At 38.4% G+C, this 17,574-nt stretch overlaps 1 protein-coding gene across 1 annotated transcript in view; it reads right to left on the bottom strand.

The window, feature by feature from the left end:
• LOC117421177 (disintegrin and metalloproteinase domain-containing protein 33-like) overlaps positions 1-17,574 on the bottom strand; it is an 88,900-nt gene that overhangs the window by 16,027 nt on the left and 55,299 nt on the right. Inside the window, exons 5-8 of the mRNA XM_034035236.3 lie at positions 8,951-9,027; positions 5,457-5,652; positions 3,958-4,023; positions 3,359-3,430 (exon numbers count right to left, since the gene is read on the bottom strand). Of these exons, the coding sequence (XP_033891127.3) occupies positions 3,359-3,430; positions 3,958-4,023; positions 5,457-5,652; positions 8,951-9,027 (411 nt within the window). The remainder of the gene's footprint in view (positions 1-3,358; positions 3,431-3,957; positions 4,024-5,456; positions 5,653-8,950; positions 9,028-17,574) is intronic.

Here is a 17,574-nt window from a genome sequence, read left to right on the forward strand (position 1 = left end):
TGTGATACACTGCTGTTACGGATCCTGTCCTGTCCCCTGTTGAGGTTTAAAGCTCTAACACCATGACGCTCGGTAGTTTATGAACGAGCATTTGCACTGCCTTCAAGAAAGTCATGAATCAATGTTTCAACCAATTAGTATTGCCATGTGAATACTGTCATTTAGTGTTTCAACCAATTAGCACTATGCATTGCTATGCGAGAGCGATGTTCATTGTTCCAACCTATCACTGATAGTATCAGCACCGAGCACTGTCATCCGAGAGTGACAGCGTTTACTTACAAATGTGTCCTGAACTGTGTGTTTAACAATGTGGGATGGCAAAACATTAAAAATGAATCTCTGTAACTCCCAGAACCACATTTAAACAGTCGAGAATAAAGGACATTTAACTGTTAACGTGTCAATATATTTGTCAATAAACAAATCATAACCTTCCTGCGTTTCTTTTTATTAGCAGTAAGAACCAGTCCACGTTCTGTATGTCACTTATTTTAATTTAATTAAACCAAAGAAATCATAACTTAAATTGTATTTCAAGTGGTGCTGTCTCTGTCGTGTTTTTTGTTTTGTTTTATTCAATATGCCCTTTTATAACTGTTACTGCAACAGCCCAGGCCAGTGAGGCACGATAATTTCCATTAGTAAGCTCATACTAGTACTGTATTTGGAATTTGAGATTTTTTTTAGTATGGATTCAAGTAGATAATTACATTTTATGTTTTCGATAAGAACTCAGAAGAGACGTTCAATCGTTAACTTTACGTCTGTTTTAATGCATGTATAACTGTATTTCTTGTCATGGTATGACAAACTGCCATTTTCATTTTTAGCTTCCAGTAGAAAAGAGTTTTTCCATTGACCATTGTTGATTGTTACATTTTGAGTTGAATATTTTGTAATTGACTGCAGTGTAATGGGGGAGTTCCAAAATGTAAAAAAGAAATGCAAGACGTATATAAAAGGAAGGCGGGTAGGGATGCAAGACGTTTATAAAGGAGGGAGTGGGTGAAACTACTAAGAGATGAAACAATTCAAATAAAAACACAATCTAAACAAATCAATTTACAATGATATTGACTTCAATCTTTCTTTCACTGTAAAGAATTACTCACAGATAAAAGCAACGCGACTAGCTTGATTGCTAACAGGTTTATTGCTCTATCCCCGGATTGCAATTAAAGCGCCACTTTTAATGCAAACACATAAGATAATTCATACTTCAAGTCATTTCTTTGTTAATTCTACATTTTACTGTTTGTTAAGTTTAACAAGCCGTGTGTATCCATACAGGATATCTGTATTTTACGAAATCAGCGGTGTAGTGTAGTGACTACATCCTCCGCATAGTGAGAGGAAAGCCACCAGTTTACATTAAGGAATGTAGAGCTACAAAATATTTGAGCTTGATTTAATCCAGCCCATGGTTAAACAATGCCAATTAACGCTTTAAAGACAGGTAGAGAGAATATAAATAAATGTAAAAATCTGCCAACCCTATATCAGTAAGTAACAGTTGCTACCCAATGCCAAGCAGTAGTGCACTGCCTTTAAAATTGTAATTTTGTTTCCCAATGCGTCTACACAACGAATGTACCAAAGGCAGAACTTTCCCGATGAGCATGAGTGTCTGTAACATGTTTGAGTCTGATCTGTGTTACTTTAGAGACCAGCACAATTTATAATGTGTGAATAGACCTATTAAACGTGTCTAATAGAATGAAAGCATTTTAGTGCCGAAGATTAATGTATTTGATTTGTATTTAATTTAAAAAGACATCTAAAAGTACATCTGATTTGCAACATAGTTAATACATTGTCTTGTTGCTTGAATCTTATATAAATATTTGTAGACTTTGTGCCGCTGTGTCTTATTCCTTATGAAACTCACTTGGTCTGTGCATAATCTGATGGTGAAATACACACAAAATGACGATGTTGTATATATTTAAATATATTACACCCCCACTCGACCTCTCCGCTCCTCCTGCACTAGAAGACTCGCTGTACCTCCTCTACGCTCCCCTGCCTCCAGAGCCCGCTCCTTCTCCACCCTCGCCCCGCAGTGGTAGAATGACCTTTTTACAGATGCCAGGTCTGCCCAGTCCCTGACCACCTTCCGGCGCCTCCTCAAGACACCTCTTCAGACAGCACCCGCAGAACTCCTCTTGTCCCTCTGGACACTTTATCACTCTTCTAAAGCGCTTTACTTGCTCTTATCTGCTCTATTTTAATGCATTAAATCCTGTACTTTAGATTACTGTAATCTGTCAAGTGTTATTTAATCTGTAGTATTTTGTATTTAATTATATCCTGATCTAACTATCACTGACACTTATCTGCTCCGTTATTGAATCGTATTTTGTCATATACTTGTACTTGCTAGAACCGAAGTGATTGTATTTTATCTTGCTCTTAATTGTATTAATACTTGTACTGTGATTCTTGAAATGTATTTTTGTTTACGACTGTAAGTCACTCTGGATAAAGGCGTCTGCTAATAAATAAATAATAATAATAATAAATATTGCCCGAAGGTGCCCCCCCCTCCCACCCCAACCCCAACCCCAACCCCAACCCCAACCCCAACCCCAACCCCAACCCAAGTCCTTTTCTTTAACCACTGGACCACACAGCCTCCTATGTAAATCATTTAAAGATCTCTAAGTAACTTCCTGTTCATTTAAAGATATCAATCATTTGAAGATGTCTTTAAATAGAGAGGCAGTGCATTGAAAACAGAGCATTTTCACAGGAAGTCATTTCCAGATATCTCGAAATGGCTTCCTGTTCATTTGAAGATATCTTCAATGATTTAGAGATATCTCTAAATGAACAGGAAGTTATTTGAAGATATCTTCAAATGATTTAGAGATATCTCTAAATGAACAGGATGTTATTTAGAGATATCCCTAAATGATTTAGAGATATCTGAAAAGTATTTAAAGATATCTCAAAAACATTTAGAGATATCTTAAAACGATTTAAAGATATCTAAAATGCATTTTAGATATCTCATTTAAAGCTCCATTTAAGGATATCTGTAAATCATTCTGAGATCTCTAAATGTATTTTAGATATCTTAATTATTTAGAGATATCTGGAAATGATTTAGAGATATCTTCAAATATTCAGAGATATCTATAAATGAATTTGAGATCTCTAAATGATAATTTGGCTTGCCATACAAAGTTACCATGCAAATGCACCGTGGTAAACCTTTATAAGGGTTGCTTTAATGTCAATAAAGCCAATCCCATCATGCATTTCTGATATTACTGAAATGTATCATCAATATATAACAGTATATTTGCTCTATACAGTATATTGTCTTCAGAATACGCTGGTTTATCATTACCTTATCTACGTAGTTAGCAATTTCCATGATTCTTTGCCTCGTTTTGCCGTAGTCTTGATTTTGTTTTTGATACTAAATAAAAATAAGAAAAAATATTATGTTTGGATTCCATAAATATACTGGTACATTGTCACTTGAAAATGAATTCTTTAACGCCTGAGTACAACTAGAGATATGACTAGCATCCTTCTTATTTTTGACCTTCGACTGTAAAGGCATATTTGTACCGGTATATTTTCCCTGAAAGCAAAACCAAATCCTAAATCACTGCATGTATGTAAACAGTGTCAAAACAAAAGCATTACTCACTAGTTGGCATTCTGCTGACAGTAGCCATGCTTTTATTTTAAGTAGTATGATATTGCAGGGACAACAAGCCCTATAATCCTTCAGCCCAAAAAAATGTTCTGCCATCTTATTTTTCTTTTCAAGTTTGGACCATTGCAAACCTTGCAGTTCTAGCTCATTTACATACACCAGTCACTTGACTTGAAACAGAGGAATCTTGCTAGGCAGATACCTGAACTGCTTCAATATGTAACTGAATCTCAAGCAGGCCTTGGACAGCTCAATATGTTTCATCCAGGCAGTCTTCTTACCAAAGTATTGTCAGCAACAATGAAAAGCTCCATGTACTTGGTGGTGCTCCAGGCATCCCTTCTTACCTGCAACGTTAGAACACAAATTCATTTTAAACCAATCAGGCTACAGTAGTTCCATGTGAACATTATCCTATGGAACACCCGCTGAATAAAAGTCATGCAGAGATGTGAGGGTGGTGTTATGTTTTCATTGTTTCAATATCTTTTCAAGATGTTTGCAAGCACTCTTAGTGTTTCTTATAGCGATTACTGAAATACTGTTTTTTTATATTTTAAAAAGGTGCTTTCAGAAGTTCCTCTCCTGTTCCAGTTGCCTGCCACAGACATGTAATGTAGGGTAGATTGTGTCTTTATATTCTCTCCAGCCTAGACTACTGCAACTCCCTCCTGGCTGGCCTCCCTGCGTCCGCCACCCGTCCGTTCCAGCTCATCCAGAACTCCGCTGCTCGCCTGGTGTTCTCTCTGCCTCGCTTCTCCCATGCAACTCCACTGCTCCGCTCACTCAACTGGCTCCCGATCACCGCTCGCATCCAGTTCAAGACCTTTGTACTAGCCTACAGATGCCTTGACCAGACTGCACCCAGCTACCTCCAGACCCTCATCTCTCCCTACACCCCCACTCGACCTCTCTGCTCCTCCTGCACTAGAAGACTGGCTCTACCTCCTTTACGCTCCCCTGCCTCCACAGCCCGCTCCTTCTCCACCCTCGCCCCGCAGTGGTGGAATGACCTTCCTACAGATGTCAGGACTGCCCAGTCCCTGGCCACATTCCGGCGCGTCCTCAAGACTAGCCTCTTCAGAAAGCACCTGTAGAACTCCTCTTTTCCCCCTCTGGACACTTTATCACTCTTCCTTAAATGCACTTTACTTGCTCTGATCTGCCCCCTATTTTACTGCATTAAATCCTGTACTTTAGAGTACTGTAATCTGTCAAGTGTTATTTAATCTGTAGTATTTTGTATTTAATTATATCCTGATCTAACTATCAATGACACTTATCTGCTCCGTTATTGAATCGTATTTTGTCATACTTGTACTTGCTAGAACCAAAGTCATTGTATTTATCTTGCTCTTAATTGTATTATTACTTGTACGGTGATTCTTGAAATGTATTTTTGTTTATGACTGTAAGTCGCCCCGGATAAGGGCGTCTGCTAAGAAATAAATAAATAAATAAATAAATAAATAAATAAATATAATAAATATAATAATATTAGTCAGTGCCAGCACCACCTAGTGCACAGCAATAAAACAGGAAACTTATTTCCAAAGTGGCAGATCACCAGCTGGTACTATACTGTGTAATATAAAGACCCTTTGGCTGACTTATTCTATTTTCAAAATACCTCTGGCAGGTGACTAGAACTGAAGAACAGCTCCTGAGCTCAAGTGAAAGCATCTGAACACAGACTTGAGTAGTTGCAATTACAACCACTCAGAACGACTGGAAACATCATGAAAGGTAAGGGGACATTATGTAGATATGAGTTACTTACCCTTTGATGCAAAGGGTTAATAAGATGTGCGATGTCCACCGTGTTGCTCCCTGACTGTGGGGAGCTGTGCTCATGTCCACAGGTCCCCCCTCTCACCGACAGATGCTCTGTCCGGTAGATCATGTGACCTGCCGTATCCCGCTCTCCCATTGGTTCAAGGTAGTAGCTGTTGTTAGCGTTTAGAACAATGAGGCCTCTGCACCAGCAACAAAATAAAAACAAAAAGCAGACTACCATTAAACTGGCAATACTCATACACAGTACAAATGCAGCAAGTTCAGAGTGAGGAATTCCCATTATCTCCTTTGTTTTGTATTTAGCAAATTGTGGGAAAAGGCACTTTAATTTTTTTATCAAGTGCTTTTCAGTTGACAGTGGATAGAAATTAATCTAGGGCAGTCTCAGTAAAGTGGTCCCTCTGTTGTTGAAGCGGACATCCTGGGATCCTTCAAGAATCTGCTTGATGAGATTCTGGGATCAATAAGCTACTAACAACCAAACAAGCAAGATGGGCTGAATGGCCTCCTCTTGTTTGTAAACTTTCTTATGTTCTTATGTTCTCTGCCTCTGTGTATCTTTCTATATGAAGACACTAGGGGGCACTGCAACTCCTCCCTGATGCACTCATTCCCAATGGGGATGCCCTGCAGAGCTGCACTAGTCTGTGGGTTTATGGATGTTGCCTACAGGAAATGCTGCCCACTGAGCCCTCTTAGGGTTTCCAGCTGAGAATCCTCCCACACAGCAAACGGACATTGTTGGGGTGGGGGGAAACTATTTTGAAATACAAGTCATTTTACTTTGCTGTTCGCAATCTTGGAGCACATCTTCTATCAGGTGTTATTTGGATCGAAACAGAGCATTTGTTCTGTCAATTTCATGAGCTTGCAGAAATATTTCTCTCAACTGGTCTATTTTCCACTGTACTGCATGGATAATGTATGCCTTATTTCATTTAGTTATACATATTTAGGAGTAATATTTTCATTTTGCTCTTAAATAACATTTGATTTCATATTGCAAGTGCAGTAAACTGGGATTTACAATTTAAATGAATGGCCCCAATAAAAAAACAGTCCATTTTAATAACAGAGTGAAGAACATGAATACCAGTGTTCCCTAATAAAATATTTGTTTCTAAGTTTACTTGTCTTGAAGCAACTAAAAGGTATGAGCATTACAGTAAATGCAATCAAGTGTTACACAGCTGCACATGGCCCTGATCATAAGGCAATGTTATTCAAGCATGTGACACTGTCAGATGATCAGTACTATAACAAGCATATTTGTAATCTATACCCCTCTGCCATGGCTGTCAATACAAAATCAAACCTATCAGTATGATGAAAAATCCATTGTGTGTGCGTGCGCGAATCATACTGCAGCCAATCATATTAGCACACAAGCAGACATAACACAAAGACGGCTGTTGTAAACATGAACACACACCGACACACAGACAGACAGCGTTAAGATAGAAAAAACTCCAATTCCCAGCCTGCTCTTGGACTCCCTTACATCCTTTCCTTCTTAAAAACCCCTAATGACCGATATTACTAGAATCCAGTTGTTGTGGGGCCCTTCCTCACTAAAGAGGCTACATATTCTGTTTCAAACTGGACAGCAGTGATGATGCAGCTGACACTGGAAAGATGGTTGCTGTTAATTCATTTCTCGTCTTTAATTCACATTTTAAAAGTTTGCTGCAGAACATTTGCACAGTCATTTTGCAGTTTTCTCTTGGTTATACTATGCAATTACCACAGTTTTCATTTATATGCTTTATCATACCTCTCTGGGCTATGCTTTATTACACTTTTCTGAGCTTTTAGCATTTTTTCTTTTAAATAACTCTTTTTTTGACAGAGAAAAATGACATACCCAGAGTTTTAAAACATGCCCCTTTAGGCACTCTGTCTGAAAAAAGCGGGCCCCACACATGCTGCTCACGTCCTGTCTGTGCCACACAAGCACTGCTGTACATGCGAGAGCCAGATGTGTGCAAGTCTGTTTCTACCACGAGGAAACGGCAAACAAGGAGCGCTCAGAGAGGGTCTTTAAGTGGAGTCAGCTGAGCCGGTCACAGGGCCTCAGAATGCTCCACTCTACTTCACTTTCAAAAAAAACATTAGGAAAACAGACTGGCTCACAGTCACCGTTTCTAGGGTTCTCTTGCTGGTTAAACCACAGGGGTGCAAGAGACCCTATTCAGCTGCTTGTTTAGTGGAACACATAATACATCAAGTACTTAATGCATTGTATTTATTTACATGGTGCAGTGGTGTGTTGAGTATGTGGTATGTTAATCAAGGACATAGCTATATTTTATTTGGATTAGTATACAGTATATTATTTTATATAAAGGGTTGGATAAAAAAAATAGAAACGCTGTTTTTATCTATTACAGTATTTATGTCAGGAATGCCAATTGTAAAACATATGGATTTGTGACATGTGGGGAAACACATGTCCACAAAACGTATGTGCTATAGATGGCAGGTGTGTTATCCAACCCTTGTAGCGCTGAAGCCTGTATTAGTATAACTGATTGACTGTTTTATTTAAATTCCCCTTTTTAAATGTGTTTTAGTGGAATTCCCTGTACTTTTCATTGTAACTGTAATTGTTTCCCTTTCTAAGGTGACATTTCATTGAGTCACGTATGAAATGGTAAGTCCAAAACACTGGTACAATAGACACTACAGACAGGGAAACCACATTGGGATCAAACATCTCCTTCTGAAGGATCCCCCTGGTAGGAGATAGAAAGCGGACCGCATCATCACAACATGGAAAACATCTTTTTTTTTTAAGCTTTTATGCGTTTAGGTAGTTAGAGTATAATGACAGTTTGCAGGGATAATTCAATGTGGCCTCTTTATAAGGATCCAGTTGCTTCCAAGCAGTGCAAGTCCCCTGGGACGTTTGCTTTTACTCAGACAGGTGACACAGAGTTCCATCGTTTCCTGTTTGCAGCTGCAGCCTGGCATACACGTGCTCCAGCTAGTCGGAGACCCACTATCGTGCCCTTTTCAAAATGCCAGACAAATCCTTATTTTAGCAGCCCAACAGCTACGATCGTTTGGCCTTTCTGACAAAGTAATGAGCAATAAAGAATTTGATTTAAATTTAATTGATTTACTGTAGCCAAGAACAAAGAAGAAGTAGGGGAGACTTGCTTTGAAACTTAAAAAGAGCTGACAAAGTTAACCCTAGCCAATACTTTAGACACAGCACTGAAACCAGGACAAGAAGACAGACTTTGGACAGAAGGTTGAGACACTTCTTCACACAGAGAGTGGAGGTGGTATGGAATGGGTTACTTAGCCATGTTGTTGATTCTGAATCATTATTATTAAATACATTCCCATGTACAACTGACCTTCCCCATGCTCAGTGTTACCCATCCCATGAACAGCAAAATGCAGCACCTTTATATTCTACTCATCGCAAAAGCTCTGCAAGTCAAAAGCTCAAACCTCATCTCAACCTACCTGACTCCAATGCAGGTACTCAGAGCCACCCACGAGTCTGTGTGTCCTCTCACCTGGCCGTGGTAGAAGCAATGGTCCTGCAGGGGAACAATAAAACAGGGAAGAATAGGCAGCTTACTTCAGCTAACACCACGGTAACAGAACTTGTTTTGGTGATGCATTTAACAGTTACTTTGGTGCAGTGACTCCAATTCATAGATCTGATCGCTGAAGTCTCAAAAGAGAGAAGGTGGTTGCAGGACAGCATGTTTCGAGGCTGCCTCTATTCTAGATGACTCCTGCCAGTGAGTTGAGGTAACAACGTACTACCCAAGTGGATCTGATCCTTTGTACAGTGGTTGGCTTGGGGAATGCAGGGAACACCAGCTATGTCATGGTTTTTTTTTTTTCTCATTTAGTACATCCTAGTTCAAGAGTTACAAGACGTGAGCTGCCAGTAAAACAATGTATGTAGACAGCATTGCGTACTGAAAAGAAAAACAAAAGAATAGAGAGGATGAATTTCAGTGTTGCATACTGGGCACTGTTAGAGATGGAACATGACATCATTGCGTGTGCTTCTTCTCCTGAACAGTGCTATTTAACTGTCAAGTTCAGTATTTAACTGTCACATTCAGTCTTTAACTGTCAAGTTTAATATGACATGTTGGCTTTGTATTTTGGGAAACATTCCGAGGGAGTCTGCTATAATTAGTCAGGGCCACTCTGTAATTTAACAAAGCTGTTTGGTTTTCTTTTGGCATGGAGTGCTTTGGCTAGGAAATTCAATTCTGTGAGACTGTGTGGTTGAAGTAAGCCCCTCACTGGTTTAAGTTCCACAGTCAGTACATTCCATAGCCAATAAAGGCACAATGCTGGTTACACTGTAATTTTCACATTCCATGAATTACAATGTATTTACGTTATTTAAGTGATTTCAGCACATAATAGCATTCGTTTGCATGTTACAATTCCTTGAGAAATAGTTCAAAAGTAAATTAACTGTGGTCCTGTACAGTATATACAGGACCAGTCACATCCACAATTTCTTTCAAGCACTCAACAAGGGCACTACAGGACCGGAAGCAGTATTTTTTACACAGCATAGCTGCTTATTGTAAATTAAAAGACCACTTGGCATATAGAGTTTACAAAATATCAGTTATCTTAACTAATGTATTCTTGTTTATATTTATTTTATTTCAATTTCTGTTTGTCATCCTGGTGACTTTTTAAAACTCTGAAGTTGTAAGCCCCCTCAGTGGAGCTCTCAGATCAGAATCATGTCTAGACTATGTAGGCCTACACCAGAGTGTAACTATTACGCCGTCCCCTGCAACACACTGCCTCAAGTGGGTGTAAAGTGGAAGGAATACAAAGCAAGTTGTTTAGGAACAGTGCCTTGAAACCAGGTTCCAGGAGACTGGGAGTCCTCGTTTGAGGAGTAAAACCTAGTCTCTTGAAAGCAAGTTCCAAGCCACAAAGTGGCTTTGTGTTCCCTCAGCTTTAGAAATACAACATTTGTACTGCTTAGTATTTCTTACTCTTGGTTACAGATCACCCAGGACTGCACGATTACTGATGTTTCAAGAAGAACCATCTCACTGAGCTTTCAAGACCATTCAATACAATGGAGTGGTCCGCAGTATCAAAATCAGCACTTAGATCTAGGAGAATTACAATTGCAGGAAAGCCCACGTAGGGCGGCACGGTGGCGTAGTGGTTAGTGCTGCTGCCTCATAGCGTCAGGGGCTTGGGTTCAAATCCAGCCTAGGGTATTGTCTGTGTGGAATTTGCATGTTCTCCCCATGTTCGCATGGGTTTTCTCCACTTTCCTCCCACAGTCCAAAGACATGTGGTCCAGGTTGATTGGTCACTCTAAATTGCCCTTTGTGTGAGTGTGTGGTGCCCTGTAATGTACTGGCATCCCATCTAGGGTGTAGTCTTGCCATGCACCCTGTGTATGCCAAGTTAGGCTCCAGCTCACCACAACCCTGTAGAGGAGTAAGCAGTTAATGATAATGGATGGAAAGCCCAAGTCAGAGCTTATCAACAGATCATTTACTACTCTAACAAGGGCTGTCCCAGTGCTATGTGCAGCACAAAATCCACACCAGAAAGAGCTAGAAATGTGTGCAATTGATTGCAACAACTCTCTCTAGAACCTTATCTAAAAATGGCAGATTGGAGATTGGCCTAGAATAATTAAAAACTATTATTGAAGAATCTTCCATTAGAGTCTGTGGAATCTGATTTTTGATGTCTACAGCTATGGCCAAAAGTTTAGCATCACCCTGTAGAATGAACTCATCTTGCTTCATAAATTCATATGAAACCTGCTGAATAATGTTGCATTAACATATTTAATTACATACCGCTTTGTAGTTTTCCATATACTTAACGTAAAACTGACAAATGGAAAAAAATGTGACATTTCAAAATCTAACGTGAATACTGTACTACTATCATGGCTTAGTAGACTTTCGCAATATCATTTTGTAATTTCTTTGATTACATGATATAAACCTTTTGGCCATAGCTGAGAGAGAGAGAGAGAGAGACGTACTTGTTAGAACCAGTCATTGTATTTATCTTGCTCAATTGTATTTTTGTAACGAGGTGACCAGAAATGAACACAATATTTTAGATGACATTTTAGAGGGTAGCAGTGTGGAGTAGTGGTTAGGGCTCTGGACCAGAGGGTCGTGGGTTCAATCCCTGCTGGGGGACACTGCTGCTGTACCCTTGAGCAAGGTACTTTACCTAGATTGCTCCAGTAAAAAATAAATAAATAAAAAAAGCCTGTATAAATGGGTAATTGTATGTAAAAAAAATGGTGATATCTTGTAACAATTGTAAATCGCCGTGGATAAAGGCGTCTGCTAAGAAATAAATTATAATAATACTTATTACTTGCACTGCGATTCTTGAAATGTATTTGTTTACAAATACATTTGTTTGATTGGCTCTTGTAATGCTGACATTACATATCCGATTACCCATAATTCTATAGTTACTGCTTTTTAACACCTTAACTCAAAAGCTACTTGTATATATACTGTATGTATACAGGAAATTGCGGTTTTTCAAGCACTAATCTTTAATAAAAAAATAAGAAAACAAAACAAACAAAACAAACACCTAGCTCTTTTTTGAGCACTAACTCAACCACACTGGAACCTACCTATACACAGGACAGCTAAGCTGTTTACCTGTAACACAAACACCATTCAAAACAACTAAACAGGTTTACACCACCTTTTTTTTTCTTTGTACGCCTGCACGCACTCGCAAGGGGGCTCTTCACACAGCAGCCTTGAGCAGACTGACTGCTTCTCTTTTATATCCTGCACCTGGCTAATTTACAAAAACAACCAGGTGCAGGTCATAATTAACTAATAAAACAATTAAACAAAACAATAAAACAATTAACAAAACGTGCAGGCATACATGTTTTATGCAGGGAGGGTTTTAATCCACTCCCTGCTAAATAGATATAGATATATAGATATATAGATATAGATATAGATATATGTATATAGTAACCCGGCCGGCACTCACGGTCGTTCGTTGCCCTTTTAAAAGCAGACCCAGGACACAGGAAATGGAGTTTTAAGCGCTTACGCGCTATTTTTAATAAACAAACAAAAACAAAACAAACACCTAGTTCTCATACACACTAACTAAACACTTATGCCGGTCCCTGACTAGCTTGCAGGATGGCTAAGCCGTTTACCTGGCATAAAACAAAACGCAGTTTCCTGTTTGACTGCTTGGAAACAGAGCATGTCTTCTGTCTCCTTCTACTCAGCAGTCCAGAGCAGTTTAGCTGCCTCTCTTAAATACCCTGCACCTGGTTTTAATTTACAATCGTAACCAGGTGCGGGTGATAATTAAATAATAAAACAATTAACAAATAATTAAACAACAAACCAAAATGTGCATACGCACATGTTTTCTGCCGGGAGGATACTAACCCCCTTCCTGCTGTGTTACTATAAATAAATTTATTTATATATACACACACACACACACACACACACACACACACACACACACACACACACACACACACACACACACACACACACACACACACACACACACATATCTATATATAAATGACTATGTTATGTGTGTGTTTGTCCAGGTCACAAGCTCTTTGATAAGTTACCACAGCAACAGAAACCAGATAACAATGAGCTCTCCAGTTCAGGTGGACAAGGTAGTTGTTCAGTTTCAGTTTTAGTAGGTTCTATGTTATGCAGTTCTCTTTCTCTCTCTCTCTCTCAATTTGATTAATCACAAATTCAGCTAAAGTAAACAAAATAATTACCAAATAATCTTACCTAATACGTATTACCTTCTAGGTCTCACATTTTCCATATTCAAATCTTCCCTAATATGTATTACTGTGTAGATCTCACATTTTTCATATTAAAAGACACATGCATTTGGTAACATGTGTTTCATATTTTATTGGTATTTTTTCAAAGCTACTATAATGAACTCAATGTACTGATATTTCAATGCTGAACTTCCTCCGCATCCCCATATTCTTCAAGAGGTCACACGCAGGAACACAGAGAGACTGAAAACATGTGACTCTGGAAAAGCAGCGACTGGTTACAGAGAAGGAGAGTTTGAGTTCTTGCAACACTCCAAGAAGTAACTCATTGTTCCTGTTATTTTGGATCTTATTATAGTTTCCATAAGTTTATATATAATAGAAGTCAGGCTTATTGGTCCATAGTTACCTGGTTCGGTTTTGTCTCCCTTTTTGTGGATCAGTATTACGTTTGCAATTCTGTTGGTACAACCTCTGTGTCAAGAAACTGGTGCATGATCTTGGTTAGCGGTTTGTAAATAACTTTTCATTTCTTTGAGTACTATTGGGAGGATCTCATCCAGCCCAGGGGATTTGTTTATTTTAAGAGCTCCTAGTCCCTTTAACACTTCTGCCTCTGTTATGCTAAAGTTATTTAAAACTGGACAGGAACAGGTCGTCATGTGGGGCATGTTGTCCGTATCCTCCTTTGTAAAAACTTGTGAAACGTAATCATTTAATATATTTGCTATTTTTGTTTCTTCATCTATGATTTTGCCATTTGTATCTTAGACATTTAACCTCCTCTTTGAATGTTCTCTTGCTGTTATAATATTGGAAAAACATTTTGGAATTGGTTTTAGTCCCCTTAACAATGTTCATTTCTATCTCTCTATTGGCCTTTCTAACTTCCTTGGGTTGTATTCCTTCAAGCTATGACATCAGCCAGACCTCTTGATGGTAATTATGACTCACTTCAGATGTGGAAGTCTCTCCACAAGACTATTGTATTATTCTGATCACTGTGCTTGACTAACAGCCATGCCACAAGAAAAAGAAAGATGCTCTTGAAGCTTAACTTCCCAAAGGAGTTGGATAAAAAAAAAAAAAAAAAATTGAAATCCTTTGCTTTGTAAATTTACAACAGAACCCTTTACTCTTGGAACTCCTTGGCTTTGACTCTCAGGGGTTCAGAAATGGCTTTCATAGTTTGACAATTAGTACATGGTTTTGTTTGGACTCCGTTTTCAATAAACCCTTTTATAATAAGTACTTTAAACTTCATTCCATACATCAACTCTAGGGTGTTCCTGTACACTAATGCTTTTAATTAAAGAAGCATGCTTTAATAAAACTGGCACATTGACACACGTCTGCCTCCCAGCCTGAACACGCACCAATCTGTCAGAGATGCACAAAGAATAGGAATGTCACTTCTCTTTTAACATATGGTGTACTTTAATGGGATAAATAATGTCATTGCTCATAGTGCCACTCAAAAGGTATAAAAACACAGTTAATGTCAGGTATGTCATTTACATAGAAAAGAATGTTTCAATATTATTTTTTTTGTCCAATACCTTTTAATTTGATATCTGTCTATTTAGGTGTGTCCCGTCTAGAATAAACTGCAGTTAGGACCAAGATAAATGTATTTATTTATTACATTTATATAGCGCTTTTCATACAAAAGTATCACAAAGCACTGTACAGTACATTTAAAAAACACAATACCTTTGTGTGGCAAGAATGGCTGAGACGTGACGTCAGGCAGAAGCAGGAAGGTAAACAAACCAGTACTGCAGATTAAAGTAAGTGACGCGGCGCGCCGTTTTTATTAACAAAAATAAATAAAATACTCAAACAAAAACACTGTGCTCACAGAGCAAAATAAAAGGTGTAAACAAAACAAATCACGCACACAAAATATACGATCAATGATCCAGGTCAGGCTGGGCAGTAGCCTTCACTGATCCTGGAATTATTTTTAAGTCTCGTTTTCACAGTCTCGTTCCTCTCGCTCTCTCCGCTCCTAAAACACCCCACCCGAAACTGAGAGTGCTGCACGTTTATGTGCAGGTGACCATCTCCCGATTTAGTAATAAATTGATCACTTAATTAATTCGGGAGATGGCCACCTTCTGCACAAGCTTATTAATTACTACTGTGGATGGGACTACCCATCCACGCTACAGAACAATCGACTACACCGTCAAAATACAAAACAATAACAAACCCCGCGGCGCTCGCCGTCATTTAAAATACACCAAATACAACATACTAAAACACACTGCACAGGGGCGGAGGGGGAGACCCCGATCTAAAAATAAATAAACAAAACAACGTACAGGGCACCTCGCCCTGTTACACTTTGTATAAAAGTCCACGGTCATGTCACACACACAACTGCTACATATTAAATAGCATATTTAAAAAACAGTATGTAAATTTTTTTTTTTAAAAATGCAGAAATTTAAAAGTTACATTAAAGCCCACTAAGATAAGAAAGCCATTTTATAAAAGTATGTTTTCAGTCTTGACTTAAAAACTGTAACAGTCCCAGCTTCCCCAACAAAAGAAGGGAGGGCATTTCATAATTTAGGGCTCTGCATGAAAAGCCCTTCCTCCCATGTTAATTTTGTTAACCCTAGGAATAACCAGCAGCCCCACATCCTGTGATCTAAGAGTGCAATTTGGATGATATGGGATCAGTAACTCCTGCAAATAACTAGGTGCTAATCCATTAGGGCTTTATAGGTTAACAGCAAAGTCTTAAAATCTATTCTACAGTGCTAAAACAGGGGTAGTATGTTCACTTTTCCTGGTTTTGGTCAGAATTCTAGCGGCGGTATTCTGAACGAGACAGCACACCTTTTGGGATACCAGAGAGAAGTGCATTACAATAATCAATTCTAGATGAAACAAAAGTATGCATTAGTCTCTCAGCATCAGATACAGAAATAATTGGTCTAAGTTTGGCTATATTACTCGAATGGTAAAAAAGATACTTTTGTAACTTCCCTAATTTAAGTCTCAAATGATAGAACAGGATCAAGGATGACCCCCACATTTTTCATTTCTAGTTTAATGTTGGTTCTGAGAGCCCACGAGCATAACCTCTGTTTTATCTGAATTAAGCATTAAATAATTCTGAGACATCCAACACTTGATGTCTGCAAGACAAGTAAGTCCCCAGCAGAAGTATGTCCTAGCTTTAGGGACAGATATAGCTGGGTATCATCTGCATAGCAATGCAGATGAGGTCAATACAGGAAATCACACTCGATTCAAACAAATTATCTTTGCTCTAAATATGTACCCGTCTTACGGGAATTCACACTTCACAGATTAAGACATTGAACAGGAAAACATATATATTCAAAAGCACAGACACCTTTCTAGAGAGGTGGTTAGTAATATAGAGGAGATTTTCAGATTCAATACAGAGGAAATGGCAGGAAGCATGACATTTTGAATTTTAGTCCTTTCATAAGGCAACTTGCATAAAGATCAAACACAGATATGAACACTAATTTGTCATAACTGTGTTATTTGCCAACTAAAATATTGTTAAATTGCCTAGCAGAGCACCGTTTTAGATTATAATTTTCTCTACATTTGAATATGTTGTAACAATGAACCCAATGCATAACACTGATTATAATTTTCTCTACATTTGAATATGTTGTACAATGAACCCAATGCATAACACTTGACTATACACAGCTTGTTGCTGAAAAAATATATATCCCCCTCTAGTAGCTTTTAACTGTGGTAACTTTTAACTCTGGTAATTCTATACAGAGCACTCTTGCTAATATACCTGATACTGTGCACAGCTCTAACATTAGGAGGAGGTTAAATGTCTAAGAGATACAAATGGCAAAATCATACACGAAGAAAGAAAAATAGCAAATATATTAAATAATTACTTTTCACAAGTTTTTACAAAGGAGGACATGGACAACATGCCCCACATGTCGACCTGTTCCTATCCAGTTTTAAATAACTTTAGCATAACAGAGGCAGAAGTGTTAAAGGGACTAGGAGCTCTTAAAATAAACAAATCCCCTGGGCCAGATGAGATCCTCCCAATAGTACTCAAAGAAATGAAAGAAGTTATTTACAAACCGCTAACCAAGATCATGCAACAGTCTCTTGACACAGGGGTTGTACCGACAGACTGGAAAATAGCAAACGTAATACCGATCCACAAAAACGGAGACAAAACCGAACCAGGTAACTACAGACCAATAAGCCTGATTTCTATTATATGTAAACTTATGGAAACTATAATAAGATCCAAAATGGAAAATTA

The sequence above is a fragment of the Acipenser ruthenus genome, chromosome 1 (assembly GCF_902713425.1).
Source record: "Acipenser ruthenus chromosome 1, fAciRut3.2 maternal haplotype, whole genome shotgun sequence".
Taxonomy (NCBI): domain Eukaryota; kingdom Metazoa; phylum Chordata; class Actinopteri; order Acipenseriformes; family Acipenseridae; genus Acipenser; species Acipenser ruthenus.